Here is a 27,731-nt window from a genome sequence, read left to right as displayed (position 1 = left end):
CTTCTTAGGTACCGTAAACCATCGACTAGAATACGGCGCAAATGAGGGTTCCAATATTTTCATCTTTATCTTTTCTTATAATAGTTCCACTAATTTAGATAAATGTGCCCTCAATACTGGAATCGGTCTTAGATTTCAAGGTACATGCGGTACAGTGAAGATAACCATAGGTGTTATAATATTCGGATCCATACACCCAATTTCATAAGATTCGAAGGCAAATGATCTACCTTGTTTAGCCAACATCTTTTTGAAGCAAGTAATTTCCTCCAGCAATAAAGAACCATCAGAACCAATCTTCAATTCATCAAAAGTCTCTTTAGTAAACTAATGTCCAATACTCATTGGATCTCTTAAACTTGCTTCTTTTGATGCTTCTCCCATTTGTTCCTTAAAATCTTCTGGTAATGATCCGGCAACAGGCTTTACCTTCTTATCTGCCGTTTTATATCTCGTCTCTACAGTGACTTCTAGTGCTTGAAAAGATTCAAGTATGGTATAAACCTCTCTTGAATGAATCTCAACAATCTTATCATTATCTCCTATTCCAATAGATATAATCAATTCCAATGATCTTCTAGTCCATTTTCTTCATAAATACCTAAAATCCTCTCATCATCTTGTAATGTACATAACTTGCGTAATTCTCCTTCAATATTATATAATCTTTTTCTTTCTTTTCTTTTAAAATCATCAACTTTCTTATACATAATATTTCTATTTTCCAAAATATCAATAAAACTCGCATCAAAGGTACCTTCATCTGGCGAGAGTACTTCCTCTTTTGTACCTCCATAATCTCGCTTTATAGTGGTACCTCCCCAAAATCCTTCAATCCTTCAACAATCTTTGACAATGGTTTCTCCCTCAACCTATCTCGATTCCGTTCATGATTAAGAGGTACTATTAGAAATTGTACAACTTTCCTCCCATCTTCGCTACGTACCCTTAGATACGCTCAGCCATCATCAAGTATTTTTGTTTCCATCCGTGTTGCCGTAATATAAGGTTGTCCTAAAATCAATGGATAAGACGTTGTATCTTGAACAAAAAAATGTTGCTCTGTCGCAACATCCTCAATCCGAATTTTGACATCTGGACAAGCTCCATATAATTTGCTCCGTGTGTTATTAGCTGCTCGTATTGCCCATCTATGTTCCATATCAATTGGCCATTTTTGCTTCTTATAAAGATCTTTAGACATAAGATTTATTTCAGAATCATAGTCGACTAAAGCAACAATTGGTTCTTCTATATCTCCTACTTTCACCAATACCTCATTAGTTACCCTTGTCTAATGCTTTCGAGTATAATGGCTCAAAGTTTCTATTTCCTTATCACTATAATCTTCAAAACGTACTCGTTGATTATACCCATTCTTTTTATTTGTTGGTTGCTTGTAACCAATATCAACCTCTTCTTCAGCTTTATATATTCTTGCATCAATAGCATGTCTCATTCCAGTTTCACCCATTAATTGCCTCTTTCGCTTAATGCTGTCAATGATAACATCATGAAACTCCTTCTTTGTAATTCCCAAAACTTCTTTCAATGTGAATTCCACTTTAGCGTTTAATATACGTTCTTCCAACACCCCTTTCAAATTTGTTGCCACTTCAATGTCAGAAAGTAGCTTATAAGCAATTGATTTGCCCTTATCTTTTGTCTCCATTGTTTTTTCTCCCAATGATGCTGAGGTATCTTTTATAGGTAATTCTTGTGAAGCTGCCTCCCGAGCCTTGTTTCCTTGAGTTTGCCTCTTATAAGAATTACCTTCTCTCGTATCATCAAAATTCCCTCGTCTCTTTTCTTCCATCAAAGCTTCACGTTGGCTCTTAGCAATATATGCATGAACTGAAAGAGACTCAATAGGATCCTCCCAACCTATTGCACCTCATATTGTAGCTGGAATCCTCAATAATGCTTCTCGAGGTAATTTCCCTTCTTGCATTGTAGAAATGGCACAAGCCCAAAATTCACTAGTTTTCGTACTTCCACCAAGGTCATCATCTACTTTAGCACCATAACTTACACTTTCTCATGCTGTTGTTTTATGCTCTTTTAAGTAATCTTGAACCAATGCTCTCATTCCTCTCTTGCCAAAATTGGTTTGAAGAAGATCCTCCCTATCTTTTATTGCTATCTTCTCATCTTTCCAGCAAATAATTCCTTGCCATATCATATTATTAAATTCTTTGCAAACTTTCCTAGCGTGTGAAGCGTCATCACACCAAATGCATCTTTGTACATATCCTTGTTTTGAAACATTCTTCAAATTATTTGTAGAAGTATTCTCTTCAAGTCTTGCCAATTTGATTTGAAGATCTCGCATTCCTTGAATAATTTCCTCCATCTCCATATCTGCTTTCTTTGATAAGGATGTCGAAGGTGGAACTGTAGGCATTGTTGGTGGTGTTGTATGTACTGGAGCTTTGGGTGCTTATATTGTTTTCGAAATATTACTCCTATCCTTCATCCTTTCTCTTTTTGCAAGCAACCCCACCGCATCTTCAACGTTCTTCCACTTTGTTGTCAATCCTTCATCTTCTTTTTTCTCTTCAAGAAGGAGTTCCAATTTCCGCTGCAATTCTCCATCAGCAGCTTAAAAAAATAGATCAACTTTGTTCGGCTCCAATGTCAATTTTTCTACCTTCGATAATTGAGAGTACTACCTCTCAAATTCCCTTAGTAGCTCTATTGCTTGCAAATTCTTATTAGGCCATTCAATCCATTCCAAAAACAGCTTCTTAGTAACGCGATCAACATCTTCCAAGAAATATTCATCTTTCAATGCATGTGAAAAAACCTCCCATGAATTCCCATAACGATCTGTAATCGATGTAATATGGTCTCTTATCTCCGGTATTGTGGCAAGTCCAAATAATTCAACCATTTTCTTCTTAGAAACCCGATTTAATTCCATTTCACGAACATAATATCTTAAATACCTTGAAATATTCCTTCCATCAAATTGATCAATTTTATTGACTACTACTTGCAATGCTTTGGTTGCCAAAGCTTCTTTTCGATCATTGCTTTGCTATTGCTACATTGATAATGAGAAGGCTTGAAACATACTAGCAATAGACAGATCCATGTGCATACCTTGTCCTTTAGAAGAACCCCCAGTAGAAAACTCCTCCCAAAGATCCTTCAAAATTTTTATTTTCGTTCTCCATAAAAATAAAAATAAAATCAAACGAAATCCAATACCTTCTACCTCAAGTTTTCACGTCGAGTTCACCACTTATGTCAAATTACATGCTATCTTGCTTGAGAACGTGCCGGGCGTCTGGCTGTAGGAGGTAGTATGGTGTTTTGCTAGTACTCAAGCAGTCTATCGTGTTTTGGACTACCCAAATATAATCTATATCGGATTGTAATGTCAAAGCTTAATTCCAACATAAAATGTCTAAAGACCCTATATAACTTCAATCTCTTTTGTTATTTTTATTTTATTTTATTTATTTTATATTTTTTATTTTATCTTTATCGTTAATTACCTTAATCCTAGACCATGAACTTCAGCAAGCTGTGATCCTCAATCTGTCCTTCCGACTTGTTGTGAAATATCTATCGCTAGTGTCTCTAAAAGCCCTTTCGAATGCTCAAGAAGTTCCAGTTCAACCTCGCTTACAGATTGTGAGGCTATATTGCAATCTGCACCGATGTCCTTTGGCCGCTTGCCGATATTCCTCTTATCCCTATCGATAGATCTCCAGTTATCATAGAAACCCTAAATAAACCCCAACTTGCCAACTCCCAATACCTCTTAAAACTGTTGGCAAATATCTTCTATCCATACAATCAAATTAACACAACCACGCATGCATTCAGCATACTCAACCTTCTAGACAATTCTGAATTTCAACCACAGAAGTATCTCCTATTTCATCAACAATCAAGAGTACTAGCCTTTCCTCTCTTATGGAAAAATCCAGTTCACCAATACAACACTGACTTTCAACAACGATTGCCTCCGTCTTCCCAAAATCCTATGAAGAAAAAAAAAAAAAAAAAAAAAAAAAAAAAAAAAAAAAAAAACCTCCCAATTCTCTGTCTTTTCCCCGAAAGCATGAAGCTAGCTCTCCAATCCCTTAAAACCCTAATTCTCTCCCCTTTCATTTCTTAACCTATCCTCCCCTTTTATCCTGAGAAGATCCTATTCTTCCGCCTTGGACTCCCTGAATTGGAACAGCCAACCTCTCCTTTAACCCTGAGAAGATCCTATTCTTCCGCCTTGGACTCCCCGAAGTAGAACAGCCGACTGAGCTTTCTCCCCCATTTTTGCCTTTAAGAGATCTTTTTACCGAAAGGACGTTCCTAGAACAGTACAAAGAACGGAACAACCTGAAATAAAATCGAAGCCCGTAATCGGACCATATTGGGTTGCCCGACCAAGTCAGGTCTCATATTGGGTAAGAGGCCCATAATAGGACCTGGATTAGAGGTCTTCTGAAATTGGATCTAATTGGCTCTTCGAACCAGGCTCATCCGATGTTGAATTGGTGCTTTCCCTTCCTGCTAACTCCCGTTACTAGAATCGAACGGAGCATTTCGTTACTATTGAGTATGCCCCGGCTGACTCTAACGGGGTGACTGAACCTGGCCTCTCAGTATTTGCACTAGAATTGGCCACCGCTTCTAACACCCAAGGTGACTAAATATTAATAAATCTTCTTCATATATATTTTTATCATATAGACATGTTACAACATCACAACGGCTCCCATGAGCATTCACTAATATCATATCTGTACCAATGAACAAGATATTCCAACCTATTTTGGCACCACCTTGAGCCTAAAACTTCTTCCACTTCAAATTCTTGGTTATTATCTACTTCTATAGGAGGAGGTGGTATTTATCTTCTTTCCAAGATATTCACTGTCTTAAATGGCTCCAGAAGAGACACTTGAAATATAAGGTAGATCTTCATATACTCCAATATATAATTGATAAGCAACAAGATTGATTTGATTAAAAATAAAAAAATGTCCCAAACTATGATAGTATCAAAGATATAAATTAAAAGATGATGCATAAACTAATAAAATTTGTGTCAAAGAAAAAATAACAAAATAAAAATAAAGAAGTATATATATTAAAAAGAAACTAAAATGGCTTATCGCCAAAAGATAAGAAAACTTGAGACTCTTGAAACTAGACTAGAAGTAAGAAAGGAGTTGACAAGAGTGAAGAAGGCTTCACTCTTATCTCTATATATACTATCTTACTAGAAGCTACATAACAATGTTCTATAAGACCTTTAATATGTGTTGACTTTGTAAGACACATGCCTTGACTTACAAGGCAAGTTTTTCTACATGTGGGCTACATTGTTAGCTTGGTCTTCAAGCTAACAAACATGTGTGGCACATGGCCAACTTATTGACCACTTTTTTAATCCAAAAAATTAATTATAAACACCTATGAAGTCAAAATAGTGTCTATGAAGCTTCTAAAATTTTTTTATAGAAGATATTATAGAATTAATTTACTTTTATCTACTTCAACTTACTTCTATCTATTTATGCAAGTAATTATTGTCTTACATGTGTATATTCATGACATTATCCCCCCCTTCTAGGAACAAGTTTCATGAGAGGCGGTCATCATATGTTGAAGAAATCTATGATGTGATGAATTGTATTCACCTCATACTCAGATCTTTATTCTCTTCTAAGATGGATGATAGGACCTCTCAACCATCGATAGTGTCTTATACTAGGGAGGAGAAACTACCATGTTATTTGATTGTTATTGAGGCCTTCAGAACTTCCTTCAAATAAAATATTTGGAACACTGTCCAGAGTTGTTCCTACCTCTAATAAAATTATCAAACATCGGGAGTCTCTTCTAAGGTCATGATATCAAACGTCTTGAATCTCGCCATTTATTCAAGGAAAAACATATTGTTCTTGAAGAACTTCATCTCGATTGTATCATCTTGAAGTTTGTGACAATCACAATGTCTCATTTGACAGGTCAACAAATAAAGGCTCTTCACTTGATTCCATTGGTTGTTGATTCTCCATCTCTTTAGTATCATAATTACAAAGAAGTTAAAAACAAAGATTAAAAATAGAATGTTATCTTGCCTAGATCTTGTTTCTTTTATAAGAAAGGTTTTATCTTAATTTTAATAGATGTCGTCAATAAAAAGCCTCCACTGCCTTTGTTGCATTTGCAAGATTCTTAATGGCTCCCATGTACATTCACTAATATCATATCCATGCCAATGGACAAGATATTCCAATTTATTTTGACATCACCTTGAATCTAGGACTTCTTTCACTTCAAACTCTTCATTATTATCCACTTCTATAAAAAGACATGGAGCTTGTCTTCTTTTTGGTATGTCCATTGTCTTTTATGGTTCAAGAAGACACACATGGAATATTGGATGGATTTTCATTGACTCTGGTAGGTGTAAATGATATGCAACTAGATTGGTTTGTGCAAAAATAAGAAATGGTCAAAGCCTACAATAGTCCAACTTGTCACAAAGACGAGTGATCTTGATATTGTAACGAAGTAACCATATCTTATCACCCATGTGGAATGGTGATTATTCCTTTTGATAGACATCTGCATTGATCTTTTGTTGTTCTTGAGTTTCTTTTAACTTTGCTTTTATTGTTGCATATAGCTCTAACAAATGATTTGCCAAATATTTTGCCTCAAGATTATCAACTTTTGAAAAGTCAAAAGTATCAAATCATACATGATAACCATAATTGGCAAAAAAAGGTGTTTGTTTTGTAGAAGAATATACTATGTTATTATAAACAAACTTTGCCAATAGCAAAAGAATTGTATAATCATCTTGTTGGTACTTGATGATATATCTTAAATACTATTTCAAAACTTGATTAATACACTTAGTTTGTCTATTAATTTGAGGATGGAATGCCAAAAATAGTTTTATATCTACTTTTAGAATCTTAAAAAGAGTCTGCCAAAATCTTCATACAAACTAAGTTCCCTTATCGGATATAATATCCTTAGATAATCTAGGATAACGATAGATATTGTCAAGAAAGAGTTTAGTTGTTTCTTCACATGTGATAAATTTTGTATATGGTACAAAATATCTTAATAAAATAATCTACTATCATGAATATAGAGTCATAAGAACCTGAGATTGAAAGATCCGTGATAAAATCTATAAAAACAAAAAATCATAATTATTTTGGAATAGATAATGGTTGAAGAAGTTCGTAAGTTGATAATGAGGAGTTTTTGATCTTAAACAAATGTCACATGATTGAAGAAAGTCTTTCATACTCTTCCACATTTGTAGCCACTAAAAATCTCTAGATATAAGCTCCAAAGTCTTGTTGTATCCAAAATGTCCTACTACTAGAAAGTCATAATGTACTTGAAGAACAAGTAATCGTGCTTCTCTTTTTGGAACACATAATTAACCTTCAAAATAAAATAGATTATATTTGAACTCAAATTTAGAAGTATCTTGGAATTTAGAAGAAGGATTCTTGATACTATAAAGAAAAGGATCAAAAGACATACTTGATTGAATTTGTGTCACAAGGGTTGAATCAACAGTCAATGTTGATTTCATTACTCGAAGATGAAAATGCTCTAGCTTCAAGAAAATTAATCTTTGCTAATCAAAAGATACATCTCTTTTTTTTAGTGCAAGATAAGAACATCTCGAAAGAACATCCGATAGACCTTGTTGTTTTTCGAATCAATAAATGATCTTAAAATTGAATCTAGATAAAGACATACTCCAACAGGCTTGATAAAAATTCAAGACACATGCTGACATGAAGTACTCGAGGTTCAAATGGTCTATATACACAGTAACTCGACTTGAAGTGCCTTCTAGATAATGACGCCATACTTTAAATGAATCCACGATTACAAGGAGTTCTTTGTCATGGATCTCATAATTAATCTCGATTGCTGAAAATTTCCTCAAATGAAAAGCTATTATGTGAAGTTTGTCATCTATTCCAATTTGTGACAAAACGACACCTATAGCAAAATTTGATGCATCTATTTCGATTAAAAATACCTTGGAGAAGTCAATGCAATATAAGATTAGTACAAAAATAAATTCCTTCTTTAAAGTATCAAATGATGCTTTTGCTTCTTTATTCTACTCAAATATGTCTTTTAAGTTAAACCTGTAAGTGGAACTGCAACTTGAAAAAAATTCTTAATGAAGATTCGATAGTAATTAGTAAAGCTTAAAAAGCATTGCACATCTCGTACTATTCTTGGAATCTTCCAATCTACGATAGATTGAATCTTCTTGGGATCCATCAGAAGGCCTTTGTTGGAAATGATGTATCCTAAAAAGTCAACTTGAGTAGTGTGGAATATATACTTTTCCAACTTGGCATATAATCTTGCATCTCTAAGTTTTTGTAACACGTGACAAACATGAAGCTCATGTTCTTCTGTGTTCTTAGAGTAGATTAGAATGTCGTCAAACAACAAAATCATCTAGAAACTTACAAAAAATATCATTCATAAGATGTTGAAAAGTGGCCAGTGCATTTGTGAGTCCAAAAGGCATGACATTATATTCAAAATGTCCATACCTAGTTTGAAAAGTAATCTTCTATTCATCTCCTTTTTTGATACAAACTAAGTTGTATGCTCCTTGTAGATTTATTTTGGTATAGATCTTTGCTTGATTGAGTTGGTGAAGAATTCCTGAAATTAAAGGCAAAGGATACCTATTTTTGATGGTGATCTTGTTGAGTCCTTGATAATTCACTTACATTCGCAGAGATCCATCTTTCTTCTTCACAAATAAGATAGGAGCCTTGACTAGAGATTTAGAATGGTGTATAAAGTTCTTTACTAAATTCTCATCAATGTACTTCTTTAATGCAACCAACTCATTTTGCGATAAGCTATGGATTGATCCGAATGGTGGTTGAGCTCTTTCTTGCAGATCAATTCAACAATCATAAGGTCGATACTTGAAGAGAATATCTACATTTTTTTTTCACAAAACGTCTTGGAATTCTTAATATTGCTTAGGAATACCACTTGATATTGTTTCACCATTAGAAATAGGTGTAGTATATATAGCAAAAGATCCTTCTTTTGCAGCATGCATGAAAGCTTTTGCACCTACTAGTAAAGATTTGGATGTACTAAATTTACGTATTTCTACTTTGCTAACTTAATCTTCGATTATACTATCATGAAAGTTAAGGTTACGAGAAATCTAATCTATTTGAGGGTTATATTTTTCTAGCCATGATAATCCTAAAATAACTGGATTAGAGGGAGATTTTATTACATTAAATATTATTACGTTGTTATGATCTTTAATTGCTGCATCTAAAGGAATAGTTTCATAGGTAACATTTCTAGAATACAACGAATGACCATCTATGACTTCTACATGTACAGACTTAACTTTCTTTACTAAAAGTATTTTTTTATTTTTGGCAAAATCTTTCTCTATAAAACATGTTGAGGCTCCTGAATCTAACAAAGCAAAGACTTTGTAATTATTACGTCCTAAATATAATTTTATTATAAAATAAGGTGATGGATCTAAGAAGAGGATAGGACCTTTATTAGGTCTTGCACATGATTCGAATCGCATCGTCCCTATTGTAGGTGGAGAAAGTTGTTTTTCAACACATTATCTTCTTTGGAAATTATGCTCCTCATTTTGTATTTGTATTGCTTCTTTCGGCAATATTGAGCAATGTGCTTAGCTTCTCCATAATATAAACACAACTCCTCTTAGCAATGTCGAGACTTTTCCTGCTTCATGAGAGGTTTAAAACGTATCATATCAATTTGCGTTGGTTCTGGCTTTGGCGAATATGTTTCAGAAAACTTGGGAGCTGCCACTATTACTTGACTTGTTCTTCTTCAACCAAATCTTTGTTCTTGATGCTTTTTAGATAAATGATTGTTGCATGCAATGGCTTAAATAATAAATTATTCCAAAGATTCTACTTTTGGCATTGTTAATAACAAATCTTTGATGCTATCCTTCAACCCATATCAAAATTGGTTGATAAGTGCTTTGTCGTTCTAGTCTACATCGTAAGCAAGGTTTTGGAATTCAACAGCATATATAGTAGCTCATCGTGATCCTTGTTGTAAGGATAAAAGCTTGGTCTCTCCTACTTATTCTCAATTATTTTCTCTAAATGTCATAGTAAACACTTCTAAGAATGAATTCAAATCATAAAGGAATTGTGAATCTTTTTCCATTAAAGGTACAAACCAAGAGAGAGCACTTCCTGATAGTAGTGCACCTATGAATCCAACTTGGATAAATCCATCAAGATATTGGAAAGGGTGTAATCTTACATAGAGCTTGACTTGTTGCAAAAATCTTCAAAATTTTGATCTTATTCCATCAAAATTCTCAAGCATACTAATCCTTTTCCTTGTCATACTTGTTAAAGCAAAACTCCTTGGATTTGGTTGTGATGTTGATCTACTTGCTTCTTTCAACTGTACAACTTCTTGCCGCAAACTTTAAACTTCTTCCATAGGCATAGGCATAGTACTTCTATGATTTACATTGGAAATACGTGACATTTCCACTCTATGAGTTTTGACAAGCTCATGAAGATTTGTCATAGTTGCAAATCTATTTTCACTTCCGTTGAGAGTAGCATCCATAATCTTTCCTTCCATAGACAACTCAAACAAATTCAAAAGTTAAATTAGAGGAGGATAATCCACAACCTCTAAAAATAAATCCTACAAAGAAGAGTAATACATTCTCTTTAAGAAAAAAATCAGTGTTAGAAAACAAGATTTTTTGTTTAAAGGTGGGTAGTCCACAATCTTTAAAATACAATAATAGAAGTGGGATAATCCACTCACTTCTAAAAAAAGATAGAAATAATATGTTAACACTCTTGTCAAACTGTCAGGGATATGAATCTCGAAGAAAGAGAATCCTCAATACACTTTTCTATCATTGAAGAGAACTAGAAAGTCACTCAAAAGGTGATATAATATTAACTAAAATGGCTATTGCCAAAAACAAAAAAACTAGAAAGACTTGAAACAAGACTAAGACTAGAAAGGCATTGACAAGAGTGAAGAAGGCTTCACTCTTGCCTCCATATATACTATTTAACTAAGAGCTACGTAGCAATGTCCTATAGGACCTCCAACATGTGTTGACTTTGCTAGCCACATGTCTCATCTTGCAAGGTAAGTGATCTATGTATGCACCACGTAGTTGGCTTGTTCCATAAGTTACTACATGGAAATAACCTATTCTACAAGCTACCAATACATGGTTAGCTTTTTGGCCAAGTTTCTAACCTATAAACACATCTAAAGTCAAAACCGCATCTATAAAGCTTCTAGGAAGCTTTCTTATAAGACTTTATGAAATTATTCTATATTTACCTACTTCTACTTAATCATATAAGTAACTATTGAGGTAAATATATATGTCCATGACAGTAAGATATTACAATTGTGACAACCTTTAAAACAATATAATTAAGATAAAAACCCTCAAAAATAACATATCTTTTTTCAAATTGATAGATAGATATAACTTCTTTAGTATCACAACCTTGGAAAAAATTCCAAATGTTTGATGATTTTACTAGAAGTAGAAATAAATCCTTACAATATTCCAAATGTTTCATTTGAAGGGAGTTATAAAAGTCTCAACAATAATCAAATAATAGGATGGTCTTTTTACCTTAATATAAGACTCTATTGATGGTTGAGAGAACCTATCAACTATCTTCAAAGAAAACAAAGTTTAGGATATGTGGCAAACACAATTCACCACAACTTAGATTTTTTTAATATATGATGACTGCTTCTCATAGAATTCATTCCTAAAAAATAGAATAATATCATGAATATGCATATTTATTCCAATAATAATCTATATAATTAAGTAGAAGTAAATAAAAATGGATTAAATTCATTATATCTTCTAGAGAAGTTTTATAAAAGCTTCATAGATTCTACTTTGATTTTACATGTGTTTGTAGTTAATTGATAGATTAAAAACTTAGTCAATAAGATAGCCATGTAATACACATATTAGTAGCTTGTAGAATAAGGTAACTATATGGTGTACATATAAATAACTTGCCTTGCAAGTTAGGTCATGTGTCTAAAAAAATCAACATGTATTAAAGAACTTATAGAATATTGCCACATAACTATTAGTTAGAGAGTATATATGGAGGCAAAAGTGAAGCCTTTTTCATTCTTATCAATGTCGTTTTAGTTCTTAGTCATGTTTCAAGACTTTCTAATCTTTTTGTCTTTAGCAATAGCCATTCTAGTTCAATATTTTATTATATTTGAGTGATTTCTTAGTATTTTTAAGTAGTACAAGAATGTATTGAGATTTTTTTTCTTTAAAATTCATGTCTTTGAAAAATTGCTACAATCATCAAATGGAATATATAATTTGTTATCAATTTTGTTTTTAGATGCCTCATAAATTCTTAGTTAGAACACTTTATAGTAATCAAATTTATTCTTAAATATCTAAAAGATACTTTTTATCACAATATATCTATCCAATATACAATCTTTATCAAGTCAATTTTTTATATCAATACTAACTAAATAAAAGACTCTGATTTTTAATATTCAACTTTATATATTTTATACAAACTAAAAAATGTTATAATAGCTTGGTTTAGCAAATTACAACATATTCAAGCTCTTTTATCAACCAAATTTGAATGCATAGTATTGTTAGAAACAACATATAATATCACTTATCTTTATTACATCTTCAAAGAACTCTAAATCAAATTTTAAGGATCAAGAATCAATATTTGTTACAATATTAATAGCATTTGTCTCATCCAAAATTTAATCATGCATATACAAATTAAATATTTTGAAATCTAATATTATTAAATTTTAAAAAATCTAAAGATATAATAATTCAAGTAAATTTTATTTTATCAAAAAATCAACAAATGCACTTATTTACAAAGTCCTTAGGTTATTAAAAAAATCCTATGTGATAGAATTCTAATTGGCCCTATTGTAATATCTAATATATTTTAATTATCTCTTAGCCATCTATTTGTTTTTTTTTACTTGTCTAAAACTTCTATATTTTGCCCCTTTAGAGCTATTGACTTATTTTTCACAATCTACCTATGTCCAATAAAGCCTTGGTTTATACTCTTGTTAAATAGCTTATACCTACTTTGCCTTATGTAATGTCAATCTATAAATATGTTGAATTTGTCTTACTACTAATTATTCTCTCATTCAACACATATCCTAAAAAAACTTTGTACTAAATTTTTGCCATCATCTATGACAAAAGAATAACAATTGCACAATGTTACAAAAGCTTTAATATCAAAAAGAAGATAAATATCAATTGGAGCAAGAGCTTTATATTGTTTATAATAAAATGCTTCTTGTATGTTTGTTTGTTTGTTTTTGTTTTGTTTGGTTTTTTTTTTTTTTTTCTTAAAAATAAAATTTAACAACCATATATATATATATATATATACAAAAGCTAACCACAACATTTATCAAAGAAAGAAGCTGCATATTGAAAACCTATAAATTTAGTATCAAAACTTATATTACAATGAATTCTCTCATTAAAGTTGTAACAACAAGACTCTTATGTGCATTCTTACCATTTTATCTTTCAACTTCTAATTCTTTCAAATTTACTTGCAAAGTTTGAGAGGAATTATTGTAATTTATAGATTGTGCAAACTATACTTAAATCATTAGCTTGATATATTTTAGGTTTATTATTTAGTGTTACTATATATTGAATCTCCTTTGGAATTGACTTTTGCATTGCATAAGGAATACTCTTAATTCAAAAAAGTCAATTATTTGAGAGAATTTTGTTTGAAAGACACAACAATATTTAGGATATTATAGTTAAAAGTATAACTTAACAAAGTTGGATAACAATTTTTATTAAGTTCAAACTATATGCCATTGAAAATTTGTACATAAAAGGATCCAATTTTGTAAATTTAATATTGGTACAATATATATATGGTAAAATTTATCATATAGTTGATAAATCTTCTTGTATGTATATATATATATATATATATATATATATATATATACAATAATTTTTTTCTTTTATTTTATACAAATAATTAATAATATTTTTTTAGTAATTTTTACCATCTTTAAGCAAAAAAATATATCCATAAGTAAACTATCAACTTGTGCTGATAAGCACTATAAACAACATACAAAAAATCATGATGAATAATTTATGATGCATTTTTTACTTAAAAAATACTATATAGTCTTGAGGTATATACATAAAATCAGTGCCATTAATTTGATTTTAAACTTAGAAATGCAATGAAACGAACTTAAAGAAAACATCATATTCAAAAAGACAATCGCAACAAAGAAAACTTGTAAATTTCATCTCCAATTACCAAAGTGATTTCCACCACTTCATCCATATATCCATTAATTCATTCATCTACTGAATCCGTTTCATTCATCCACCCATCCATTCGCTCAGCACATCCTTGACATCCTGCTGAGATGCATTTTGAGCATTTTCGGAGAGCAAGAGTCTCTGAAACGGAGATCAGAGATATCATCTTCTGTGCCATTTGGTCCCATCACACCATGCTGCGCAATCTTTGTGGATTGCTATCGAAGCTGCAGGCCACTTTGTCTCCGCGCACGCTCAAAGTAATCTCGGGGCGCTTCTGAAAGCTTATCGCGGAATTCAGCACATCTCACGACATGAAGACAGAGTTGGCGGCTATCGGACTGATGCGTGGATTGCACGCATTGAATCTGCAACTTGTGACGAGTTCAACGGAGCCTGTGGACTAAGTCATAAAGAAAGCAACCGCTCCAAATTTCGCCTCCACTGAAAGCAATGCCCCGCGTGCAGGACACTCACGATATGTAGAGAAACAATAGCATGTGAATTCGCCGCCACTGAGGGCTGTGCTCTCCTTGCAGGACACTCACGCTACGTAGAGAAACAAAAAAGCACTTGAAACGCGGTGCAAAGGACTCACTGCACCCACGAACGCAATCTTCACAGGATAGGGGTACTTGAAATTGTGCAAGGATGAAACAAGAGGCTCGCGAGTGCTTGAGAACACCAAGCGTCTTTAGGCATCATTGCACGAGACTCTGAAAACGTGATAATCTCCATGAAATGACCACGTACCGGAATGCTGATAACTAACCCTCTGAAACCCACACAAGACTAGGACGCAACAAGTACAAACAGAGCAGAGTACACCCTACAATCTAGTAGGGCACGAGGGTCAATAAATTAGGGCACTTATTGAAACCAGCCGATCATATTTCAAAAGCGAAGTTGCGTTGGCGATGGCTTGCGATTTCAAAACTCCAACCACATTTTCATTGCGCTTGTTGAAACCACGTCAGACTCGTGGTCGACACTGATGGTGCGGTTCGCGGAGGATCTCATCGCAGGAAACAACGAATTCCTCGCTGCAATCCTTCCAGTACGATTCAGCGTTGTCAGAATAAAATCTTTTCTATTTTTTAAATTTATACATAGATACATGGAATGTTAAATAGACCCAGGATTTCACTACATATACACATCAAGGGTCTGCTTAACATTCCCCTTTAGTTATACCTACTCAACAGAGTAATGAAAGTGGACGAATGAGGACTATGCATCATATTTTGGGAGCGGGGCTCTTGTTGGAAGACTAGGCCCGGAGTATGCCGGAAGTATACCTGAAGTATGCCCCTCCGTAGATGCCCGAAGGCTTGGAAAAAGCACCTCCTCTTTTCCTGACACGCCGGGATGTGGGAACTGTCCCCTTCTGCCCCCTCGTCTTCCCACTCACTTGAGGTGACGTTCCGCGTGCAAATCGTTCTTCTGCCCACGTCAGCCAGGTCCGATTTCCGTGGAATGTGCGTAGCTAGTCCGCGAAGTCTCCTAGGAGTGGTTGATCTCCCCCCAGAATAGAACGTGCGACGAGAGAGTTTGGGAACGTTAGAACCATCTGGTGGCATACTGCGCCTTGACTCCCCCAAACATGCTGTTCTCTGTCTGCTTCTATTCATGAGCGATTCAGTACAAGCCAAATTATATTGTGGGTTTCGATTGATTATAAAATTCGCTCTGAAAATTCCCTGGGTCTACTTTTGATTCCGTTTTCTGCTCTTGTTCACTGTAGAGTAGTGTTAGTGTCCTGATTTTCTTTAAAGTTGTTGTGTTTCTGGTGGTGTCGATTGAAAACAGTGCATTTTAATTAAGTATTCTGAGACAAACGTGATTACTTTTACAAAGTTCCGTGTTGAATATGTGAACACGCTGTTTGGTATATAATCATATACATGTTATATATATATATATATATATATATATATATAGTTACGTGCTAAGAGTGTTTATGTATTTATGTATATGTACATATACCAAATAGAGTCTACAAGCATATACCAAAACTTGCTCAAAACCAAAATGATGTAGATGCAATGTTATGACTTCCCCACTTTTAGTGAATTGGGGAAACGAGATTCATATGTTTACTTTTGCAATTAATGAATTGAAAAAATATCGAAATTAAAATTGTGTATAATTCTTGCATACATACATACATAACTATTTCAGTTTCCACTGGTGGGTTCTGTGTTTTTTTTATGTAGTCATTTAAACTCAAAATTTCAATTGAAACGGAAAAGCTTTGACACACCTTGAACTAACGAACCAAACACTTTTCCGCATCTCACTCTTATTTTTACGAAACAGGAAAAAGGGGAGGAACCTAGAAGTCAATCTTGGTGAAGCTTCCGATGAGCCAATCATGCAAAGGAGTAGGCAGAAGGGAACAAATTAAGGTGCCTTTACTCTCCCCTAAAGCATATCCCAAAATCATCCATCCATCATACATGTAAGTCGTTGGCTTCAATTTCCCTCCTCTCTCTAACTTGTGGAGTCCCCCACCATACGCAGTGAGACAGATGACAACGTGGATATCCAATGAATCATGGTAGTTGAGATACGTTTATGGAGACTGGGAGTGCAAGTCAAGGGAAAGGGAATATAAGAACGAATATTCAAAATCTGTATCGTAGGGCGGGGTTAGAACAGAACCTAACCCCGGTGTGAGAGAGTAACCGCTCCGGGGCGGGGTAAAGCCGGGACGAAGGAAGGAAAGAAGGAAGGAAAAGGCTTTACGAGGGAGTGAGTGAGTGAGTGAAGGAAGGTGCAGTGCAACGCGGAGGAGGAAGAGGAGGCACAGCGAGAGAGAGAGCGAGTGAGAGATGCGGGGCGGGGCGGCAGCTACCCCGCCATCTTCCTTCCCATGTCGTGGTAGTGAGTTTTCCTGGCGGGACAGCTCTGCTCTGCGCCGTGTGGTCCACAGCTCCGCATCGAGCCATCTCGCTCACCAAATCGACTCTACACCGAGGTGGATTTTTAGCGTCTGTTAGGAAATACGAGGTGAGCGCGGGTGAGTGAATACACGACGGGGTGAAGGTGGACCCCGAACGGCATTGCGGTTGGGGTTGTTTGCTGGATCGCGTGCGGCCGGAGGTGTGTCGTCAATGGCGGAGAGTGTGGAGGTGTCGGTGTGAATGCTTTTTTTTCGGTGCAGATTATTGAAGTTTTTTCGCAGCGTATTTGTGGCGAGGAGGAGGTGTTGAGTGAGCAGTCTAGTGGATGGTGCTGGAGGTAGTGGTGATGGTAGAGAGGTGGTGACCGATGGATGAAGAGCGAAGGTAGGGAATATTGGAAGGGTTGGTGGTACGTTGGCCAGGGGCGTGGGTGAAGGGAGGCGGGGAAAAGGGATGCATGCCACCTGACGAGCTTGAATGCATTCGCTGTGCTGCATCGCGCCTGTGCCCATGGAGAACGAGGAACCGAAAGGGGGAGCGGGCAACGGCAAGGTGTTTTTGTCTTCGTCCGAGTCCAATACTGCGCAGCGATCCTTCAAGGACCGCCAGAATGCGATTTCCTTGGCCTCTGGTAACTATCAGCAAGGGGGAATGAATAATAGCAGTAATCACATCGGGCACAGCCTTCCGAATTCGTACCGAGCTTTGGCGACCCCAGCACCTTTGCCGCCCCTTAGTTGTTCGAAGAGCAATGGATGGGGAACTCGTAGTGGCGCACAGCAGGTTGAGAAGAAGGTGGATGGAAGTGGTCGTGTGCATCATGATCGGTCAGTATCGGATCTTCCGCCTGGGACGGGAAAGGTCTTCAAAATTACTCCGGAGGGGGGCATGAAGACTGCTACCAATTTCTCTGGAGAGCTCTTTCATGTTGTTGACACAGTGGCGAGCGCCACACCACCAGGGGGTGTATTGAACAATGATGTGGTTGGAATTTTATACAAGTGGGTGAATTTTGGGAAGGGATGGCGTCCTCGCCTGTTCGCATTGAAGGAGGGCGTGTTCTCATACTACAAGGTTCATGGTCCAGAGAAAGTCACGTGTAATGATGATAGATTTAAGAATTTCCGAATTATGGGGGAAGAGGCGCAGAGATTCGTGAAGAAGCAAAAGCCTTCGCACACACATCCGCACAGTGGTGATTTAAGCCTATCAACAGCGTCTGGAAAGATCCACCTTAAGGTATGCAGATTCAGAGAGAACAGTATTTACCTTTTCAATCTTTTGAACGCGAGTGATATTGACTTAACATCAGTTTTCAAGGTCACATTGCCTCCTCGGATGTTTACATTGCGAGCACAAACCTTGGAAGAGCTAATTTATCCGTGCATTCAATCGTGAAAATATGTTGAACCTGACAAACCGTGTATTCAACCGTGGACATACCTGGCATATGTGGTTGGAAAGACGGTGCTAAGATCTCCGGGGCTAGCCGAAGTTCGTCGTTCGATTGTGTTTTCAATAGTCTGGTCCGACACTCCACTGCGAGAAGCGCTCGGAGCAGTTTATTTTCTAACCATCTATTGTTTGACTTTTCGACAGTTGTGTTAGTTGACCTATGAATTGCGTTCAACGCCGTGGTCTGCTTCGTAGAGGTCAGGTTACTTCGTCAGTTTAGTCGTTATTTTGAACTCCTTTTTACGTGTTAATTTTGTGGCATTTTAGTCTTTTATTCGTCTTGTTTTTCTTAACTATAATTTTTTTGGTGTCAGTTTGGAAGAACCCGTTGTCGCCTATAATTAGATGTGCTTTTGTTTGTTTATATATTCATTTGTTTCTTATTTTAAGATGATTTATCCGAGGTTTGGCCAGAAATTGCGGTTTAAACTCCATTTTGAATCTTAAAGTAGCTGCATTTTTTAATATTTATTTTCCTGTCGGTGTTGTGGTAATGTCAATTTGGCCATACATGCACAAGTAGAGTCAGTTGTCTCTCAAGTGTTGTCTCAAACCGAATTTTGTGCCTTAGTTGTGTGCGTGAGTGGGCTCAGATTATGTAAGTCGTTAGTTCGACTTGTTCCCGAAATATGTCGATTTCTTTGATTTTGTGATGATTCCTCCGTGTCGTTCTGCTGTCTTGAGAACCATCTTACTGACGTGTGCCGGGATTTCCGTCAATTGTGTCTATGTCTAGGTGGCTTCCCTACGCATGAGCCGGTCAGACGATAAGAAGTTTTATATCCACACGGGAACGAAAACGCTGCACCTCCGAGCAGAGACCAGCACTGACAGGAATGACTGGGTAATGATGTTGAACGCGGCCAAGGAAATGTTTCCTCGGGATTCACAGCTCATTGGTGTAGTGACCCCATCAGAAGAAATTACAATTTCTACTGATAAGTTGAGAAAAAAGCTTCTGGAGTTTGGAATAAGCGAAGAGAAGGTGAAGGAGTCTGAGGATGTAATGCTGGCAGAATTTTCAGTTGTAAAGGAACAATTGAAAGTGATGCAACAGCGACGTCTGACTCTGCTCGAAAGATTGAAGCTGCTGGAGGTACATTACTACATCCTTTACTGGGAATTACAGATATGTTATAGGATTCGATCAGCACTGTTTTCGATGGACATAGATATGGCATTGGATAGCGGTGGATTCCACAAACTCTTCTGTCGACCAATGAATTTCATGATGCCTTATGCACTCGATGCTAGGGTGACTTAGTCGCATGTGCACCTGGGATCTTTGGTGCTGGTGGCACTGCTGTTGTGGGATTGTAAATCTGGAAGAAGACAAAGAGGTAGATATGGGTGTTGGAGGATTTCATTCGTGAAATCAAGTTCTGTTGATGGCCAAGACTTTTGCTGTACAGGCTGAGAAAGTGGAGTTGGAGAAAACCGTTGTGGATGAAATGCAAAGTCAAGCAGGCGAAGTTGGGCTTCATGAACTCAAGTATTACGGTATATATATATATATATATTTATTTATTTTTATTTTTATTTTTTTCTTACTTGTATTCTTTTGCCCACTGTCCCGCGACTGCTCTTGTTTGATTTCTTTCTGTGGGGTTTGAAGCAAATGGCTACTGGATGCTGTGCTGGGTCTGAACTAGAAGTATGCAAGTGTTTGAACCTTGTTTTGTTACCTTGTGGTGTTCAATATTCCCTATTGAAGCTGTCTTACAGCGCCTGCTCCCATGTCCTTTGCAGACCATTCCACACCTATAATGGTTATGTAATGTTTTGTTCTCTGAACGCACGCATTTTCCTGTATTGTAAAGGGTGCAGTTTTTAAAGTAATAATAATGATAGTTCTATATTTTAAATATTTTAAATAAAAATTCAACCTTATTGCAGTTTTTGAATGTCGGTGCAGGTCATCATTTAATGGAAGTAGTTCGTATTTTGAATCAACAGCTATCGTTGAATGTAGATTGGCCTGTTATAATGGAGTGGTAACTTTTTCTTTTGCGTCCTTTCAACAGGAGGAAGCGATTCTGAATCGGACGACGACACGGACAGTCACAAGGGTGGCGTTGAAGTAGACTCTGATGATGAAGATGATATCTTCTTCGAAGCTAGGGATACTCTTAGGAACCCTGCGAATTGTCAAAAAAACCTTCCAGAGTCTCCTACAGACAGTGAAGTTGATATGGACATGGTGGGTTTTGATTACCCAAAGGTGGCTCGACGAAAATCTTTACCTGAACCCAAGGAGAAGGAGAAGAGTGTGAGTTTGTGGGCCATGATCAAGGATAACATTGGTAAGGATCTCACGAAGGTCTGCTTACCAGTCTTCTTCAATGAGCCTATCTCATCTTTGCAGCGGTGTTTTGAGGATGTAGAGTATTCTTACCTCTTGGACAGGGCAGCTGAGTATGGGAAGAGGGTGAGATATACTTCTACTGTCTACTCATCCCTCATGCAGAGTAAAGTGGTTGATTGAATTCTTGCAATCATTTAGTTACTCCTTTGCTTATTGATCTGCTCCGCCTCTCTATCTTGTCCTTTAAACTAACTGGAAAGTTCTCTGTATGCAGGGAAATAGCCTCATGAGGCTTCTATATATAGGAGCTTTTGCCGTGTCAGGTTACGCCTCAACAGAGGGTCGTACTTGTAAACCTTTCAATCCCCTACTTGGAGAGACTTACGAAGCTGATTACCCTGATAAAGGTCTTAGGTTCTGCTCCGAAAAGGTGTGATATGGTTTTTGTTTTCAATTGTATGATGCTTTTTTGTGTCTTATGGACCTGTCGCATCTATTAGCCTTGTAGCTGAATTTTGAAATCTGTAGATGTTAGTATGTGCTCCTTGTCTCTCTCTTATTAGAAATTTTAGGTCCGGCTGAACCGAAATGATCTGAAGTTCTTTGTTTTTATTTTTCATCTCTCAGGTGAGCCATCATCCAATGATTGTGGCATGTCACTGCGAGGGCAGAGGCTGGAAATTTTGGGGTGACAGCAACTTGAAAAGCAAGTTTTGGGGCCGTTCTATTCAGGTGGATCCTGTTGGTATTCTGTCACTGCAATTCGATGATGGAGAGCTTTTTCAATGGACGAAGGTATCTACTTGTTTCTGAACCCTCGATACCAATTTCTTTCTCTTCTTTGTTCTAAAAAAATACCTACAAAGACTAAATAGAAATTTTCCCCACTACTTGGTGGATACCTAGAGTCGTAACGCTCAGCAAGGCTGACTCATGAGTGTTGGGCTTGTCCGTGACTTGAATTCGTAAGGTTTTGCTGATCCGCGTCGTGTGGATGTGTTTTGACATACATGTGCATTCATATTAGAAGATCTTCTCATTATTAAAATTTCATATTCCTTACCTGTTCTAGACACTTATGATAATGTTCAGGTCACAACATCAATATACAATTTGATTTTAGGGAAGCTGTATGTGGACCATTATGGTACAATGCGCATACAGGGCAACCGGGAGTACTCGATAAAATTGAAGTTCAAGGAACAATCAATAATTGATCGCAACCCTCATCAGGTTTGTTATATTTCTGCTGAGCTTGCTACACGCATTAGCATGTGATCATCCAAGTTTGTCGTGTCCAATCTCATTTTACAGTTTGATGGACTTGACATTTCGAGATGGCTAAACTTTGCATCTTTTGATTTGAATTTCTGTTAATCTGTGCTAGCGAATTTGATGTTGGCAGGTTCAAGGGTTTGTACATGACAGAAGTGGAGCGAAAATTGCAACCTTGTTTGGCAAATGGGATGAGTCTATGTACTATGTAATGGGAGACATATCAATGAAACCCAAGAGTTATGACCCTATGTCTGAGGCTGTTTTGTTGTGGCGTCGCGCTGATCCACCCGAGAAGATGACTCGTTATGGTCTGACAGCCTTTTCTATGACTTTGAATGATATCACGCCTGGGCTTAGGGTAAACATCTGAACTGTCAAGACCTGCTAATCATCTCAAATGTTGCTGCCATTTCTGAATTCTTGACAGATATTCCGTTGATATTCGTCAGTCTGCTGCAATTCGTTTCTGAGGTCGAACAAAATGGTAACTAGACAGGTTTGTCAATGTTTAGCTATTTATGGAGCGTGCTTCTCGTTTTGCAGGATAAATTGCCACCCACAGATTCAAGGTTGAGACCCGATCAGAAACATCTAGAGCATGGTGAATTTGATGCGGCCAATTCAGAAAAGCTGCGGCTTGAACAAAAGCAGCGACGGGTAAGTCTTGCTGGAGTTTTATTCTTGAATGTGTTGTTGCGACTTCTCTTATGTGCTGTGATTCAGATCTAAGTAGACAGTGCATGTAGGTACCGACTGGTTTGTGTACGATTCAACCTTCTTTGACTGGCATCATGGTATTTTCAAAGGTTAATCCGGAAGCTGATCTCAGAATGTTGGGTGTAATAGGCACGGATCCTTCAAGAGAAAGGCTGGCAACCACGTTGGTTTCGTAAAGAAAAAGGGAAAGACACTTACGAATACATTGGAGGCTACTGGGAAGCACGAGAGCAAGGAAGGTGGGATGGCTGCCCAGAAATTTTTGGCCCAGATTCTCAGGACGAGATTGCCCTTATTGATTGAAGATAAGGAGCAGTAGTGCGATGATCAGACGTAGGTGCCCGCTGTGGGAAATTCAGTTTTGTAATATTATTGCCACAACCTCCTTTGGTTGCGGGCGTCGAAGGAGGATTTGAGTGTCACGTGTTGAGGTTGCGTGGCTAGTCGTTTACATGGGTTATTTATCTAAGTTTTTTGGTCAGAAGCAGAATAGATTATGTGCAATCCCACAGAAATCAGATCCAGCCTTAGAGTAGGTGGGATCGTGGCTTTATTCACAAATAGGATATCATTTATCCTCAACTCCGGTGCTACGGCGCATTGAATACTTGTGTCTATGATTCAGAACTCAGTAAATATGATCTCATTTTTTCTGCAACTGCAGACTTGCATGATTCGTCTTCTGTCCTGAGCTCTATCATGGTTCTCAGGCCCTATCTACAAATCTCTGAATATTTTAGAAATTTCTTTTCTTGCCTTAAATTCAACCACACACTTTCTCTAAAGAAAGAACCAAAGTGGATTTCTGTTCCTCCAGGGATCTATTCCTTTTTGTTCAAATTCTAAGTCAAAGTTTGTTCTGCGATGGACGTTGTCCAGCATCCCCACAGGTACGCTGTCATTTCGTAACCTCGTATTTTGAAGTTTGTGCTACATGTGTATTAGGCTCAGATAACTCGAGTTGAAACACTAGCAATCTGGACAAATTGATTGATGGAACGTGAAGGTTTTTGACAGGTGAGTTTTAAGTGAGGGAATAAGGACTGGGCATGGGTTGTCGAGCCATCTGCGTTTGAGGTTTGTTGACGTTTCCGGCTAGACCTCGGTTGGTTCCATAGAAGCTGTCTGTCGCTGGACTGGAGTTCAGTCCCCGAGAGTCATCACTCGCAAGTGCGTACGGGCTCGGCATTGACCTATTGGTACCCGGCCCTCCGCTACCGCCTCCACCGCCGCCGCCTACCCCGTCTCTCCCTTGCCAGTGTGACTCGGTGACACTTCGGCTTGTCACCAAGCAAATGTAGTAAAGCTCCCCAGTTAAAGCTGAGAAGAAGGTAAATGCCGCGGCCGCACCGAATATTCCTCGGTGCATGTTCTCGCACGTCATGTACTTGTCGACATTTGAATATCCAGTTACGAATTCTCGTTGTCGAGACCTGAGCGCATTCTTGTTGGCTCCGGCTAAGAAGCATATCTCAGATATTATAAAGCTAAGCCTGCAGAGATTGTTGATTCCTCAATATGGTTCAGCTTCGCTCTGAATTGGACCGCGAAGGTGCACCTTATACATACGACACAAGACGTAGGTTGAGGGTTACCAGAGAATGATAAAGGAGACGACGGCGCACGATTTCGTGCTCCCAGGCTTGTGTTCGCCATCGAAGCAGAGGCATTTGGTCAAACCCATGACAACCACTTGGGATACTGCGAGGAAGACAAAGGCAGCAACAGCATACGATGATGAAACGTCGGAGTCATATTTGCAGTAGTAGTATCCACTGTATTGCGTTCCGTTGTTCATTGTAGCGTTGGAGTAATCGAACACCCAGCTTACGTTTCCACCGGACGAATTGAAGCTGACGTACGTCACGGTTGCCTGCGAAGTTTGTCACATGGAAGTGAGTTTTAGGTGACCATTCTTATTGACATGAGTCATTACGATTATGATTCAAATGTTTGTGCATGTCAGCTCTGATCGGATTTACGGATGAATTGGAAAAAGTTTCAAGCTTGATGGTCAGAAGACAGTGGAATCCTTATCGGGATATTTGGTAGCTTACATCGCAAACCCCTAATCTGCACATATTATGGCCGTTTCTCTTACTTGTTTTAAATTTTTGCAGAGATCGTTATGATCGAAATTATATGTTGGGCAAAATCCAGCATAACAGAGATTCATGGAGGTAAGAAGTCAACCTGGGCCCGGCGTTCCTCTGCCCCAATGGCAAGTGCGAATGCAATGATGTAGCATGTGAGGAGCAGCACCACGACTGACCAATTCACTTTGTTTGCGGCCATACTTTCAAAGATGGATATTGTACTCGAATATGGGGGTATTTTCCAAAAGTGCGTCCACGCGAACTTATTGCCGGGTGGTTTTCATTACGCTCATGTTCGGTGACTTCAGTGTGAAATGCTATGTCTCCAGAGCCCTATTTCTTGATGAATCTCGCTGGTCATGGCAGGTAGGGCTCGTTTCAAGCGGTGAAAGCGATCATTCTGCTAACATTTGTCAATGTGGCTTGGATAGGAGCAACCAAACATCTCACATTTTTGTATGCGCATTCTTGTTTTCATCAGTTATCATAAATGGTAACCCCAATAATGTAAATTGCCTAAGTTGCTGGACTTTGACTGCATCACAATTGATGTCTCTCTGAATGCCTACTCTATCTGTCGTAAGTTTAAAGTAGCATCAATTGCTGCAGGTTACTACATAGTGACAAGCTCAGTTTCAGACTCCAGAGATCATCCCTGGCAGAAGAGCATGCAACTGTGTCCCATGCATTCCTAATCTCCAGAGTATTCTACTCCACACATACAGACGATTCGCAAAACGCAATCATCCGTTGTGTTCAACTTACATTGATTGAAGAAAAAGGAATGAAGACACTCTTTAGTTTCTGTGTAGGTTACTCTGCTCTGACAATAATGCAATTGCGTGATGCAGCTTGGGTCTAGTTGGGGTTGAGGAGAAGACCTTTGGGGTTGCTGCGAGATTCCAACCAACGCCGTAAAAGCATGATGTTGGCACTTGGCACTAATGGCACTTCACACCACTTTATCTCTTGGTACCTAACTTTGACCACCGTATATAACTATCTATACATATGTGTATATGTATATATGTATATGTATATATGTATATGTATATTGTGTACATAGTTGATCCATGTCACTTCAGAATGCCATGACTTGTAAGTATCACGTCAACCTTTGCTTCACAGCTTTCTCAAAACTTCCGTTCCATGTCTCATAATATTGTACTGTAAGTTAAAGTACCACCCATATCATCAAAACCCTGAAAGTTAATACAATCCCATGTAAATATGTTGTGCCTTTGTCAAGTGGTTGTCAAATTTTGCGCATGAATGACTTCCAAGCAGTAACCAGAAGAGAGAAAACAGAAGCCAAGAAGAACTGACTTTCATTTAGAACAAATATGTGCCGTTCATTGTACTACAATGTTGATAAATTAGATTTTTTAATTGCAGACACTCCCAAAGGATAGACACTTGTAATGATTCAACTACGGTATCTGTCCCTTTCTTGTGTTCTGTAGTTTTTGAAGTGAATTCATTAAAATTGTAATAATCAACATAAGTATCTATCTATACAAAAAATTGACCAGTCTATGTTTGGTTGGAGCATCAAAAAATCCCATTGATTGGAGTAATAGGATGGTTAAATCCATTTATTCCCAAGTTACCCAATTATTGCCAAACTATTGGAATCAAAAGATGGGACAAGCCAAGTTGGTGGTGGAGGTGGTTCAAATGAACCCAACTTGCACCCTGCTTGCCAAAAACGTACTCAACATTGGTTTAATCACTACACTATATATATATATATATATATATCTATATATATAGTTTTGTCTATGCTACTATAATTTTTGCTATTGTTTTTTTTTTGTTTTTTTCAATCAAATAATTTGAAAAGTATTGAATAAAAAAAAGTTAAAACGTATTAAACAAATGTCATATGTGATAGATGCGGAGTTGTGGTGGCAGTAGCAAAATTTGTGGTGCCATTAATAAATATATATATTTATATATATATATATATAATTGTGTGTTGAAATGTCACATAGAACATACATGTAGAATGATGGTTGGATTCAACATAATATTTTTATTTTTAAAAAAAAAATAGATTAAAAAAATGAAGTATAGTCTAAAAACGGATTTAGTAACAATAATGTGTAATTTTTATTCTTCAAAGCTTAAATATTCTGAATTTAAAAAAGTCCATTTGAATTAAAAAAAATACAATATTATTTGATATTTTCATGTTCATAACCTATTTGTAATATGTGCATTCATTCACAAATATATATAAATGTGTTTTACAGCTTAAGCTTTGAACTGTTTACCATATTAGCAAATGTTTACAGAATAATTCATATATATATATATATATATATATATATATTTCATATTACTTTAGAAAACATTCATGGCATGTTGGAGCCATTATCTGATTTCCAAAACTTGGTTAAAAGTTGATGATTTGTATAGTAAAATTATATTAGTTTGTAATAACAAATAATAAATACAAAGGACACTTTTTTAAAATAAAAATCACAAACGGGTTTGAAATAGTATTTCCGTCTTATTTGTTAGAATTGTCATGTTTCATTATATAGATGGTTTAGAGTAAT

The 27,731-nt window shown here is 36.8% G+C and overlaps 2 protein-coding genes and 1 long non-coding RNA gene across 3 annotated transcripts; 2 read left to right on the top strand and 1 right to left on the bottom strand.

The window, feature by feature from the left end:
• The first annotated feature begins 17,075 nt into the window (after window positions 1–17,075).
• On the top strand, window positions 17,076–23,729 carry LOC112276822 (oxysterol-binding protein-related protein 1A). The gene is made up of 10 exons (XM_024508550.3): window positions 17,076–18,555; window positions 19,508–19,867; window positions 20,184–20,271; window positions 20,796–21,199; window positions 21,351–21,506; window positions 21,704–21,871; window positions 22,169–22,309; window positions 22,482–22,712; window positions 22,898–23,011; window positions 23,201–23,729. The coding sequence occupies exons 1-10, from the start codon at window positions 17,794–17,796 to the stop codon at window positions 23,372–23,374; spliced, it is 2,598 nt and encodes an 865-aa protein (XP_024364318.1). The 5' UTR covers window positions 17,076–17,793; the 3' UTR covers window positions 23,375–23,729.
• Window positions 23,566–25,400, bottom strand: LOC112276823 (uncharacterized). The gene is made up of 3 exons (XM_024508552.3): window positions 25,265–25,400; window positions 24,667–24,944; window positions 23,566–24,564 (listed from the first exon to the last, which is right to left on the bottom strand). Exons 1-3 carry the CDS (start codon window positions 25,364–25,366, stop codon window positions 24,096–24,098), a joined length of 849 nt encoding a protein of 282 aa, XP_024364320.1. The 5' UTR covers window positions 25,367–25,400; the 3' UTR covers window positions 23,566–24,095.
• Window positions 24,827–26,577, top strand: LOC141044904 (uncharacterized). The gene is made up of 3 exons (XR_012216700.2): window positions 24,827–24,966; window positions 25,192–26,139; window positions 26,563–26,577. It is a non-coding gene; the product is annotated as an uncharacterized LOC141044904 (long non-coding RNA).
• Window positions 26,578–27,731: the final 1,154 nt, after the last annotated feature.

The sequence above is a fragment of the Physcomitrium patens genome, chromosome 24 (genome assembly GCF_059467195.1).
Source record: "Physcomitrium patens ecotype Gransden chromosome 24, ASM5946719v1, whole genome shotgun sequence".
NCBI lineage: Eukaryota > Viridiplantae > Streptophyta > Bryopsida > Funariales > Funariaceae > Physcomitrium > Physcomitrium patens.
This window is presented reverse-complemented; position numbering and strand designations above follow the sequence as displayed.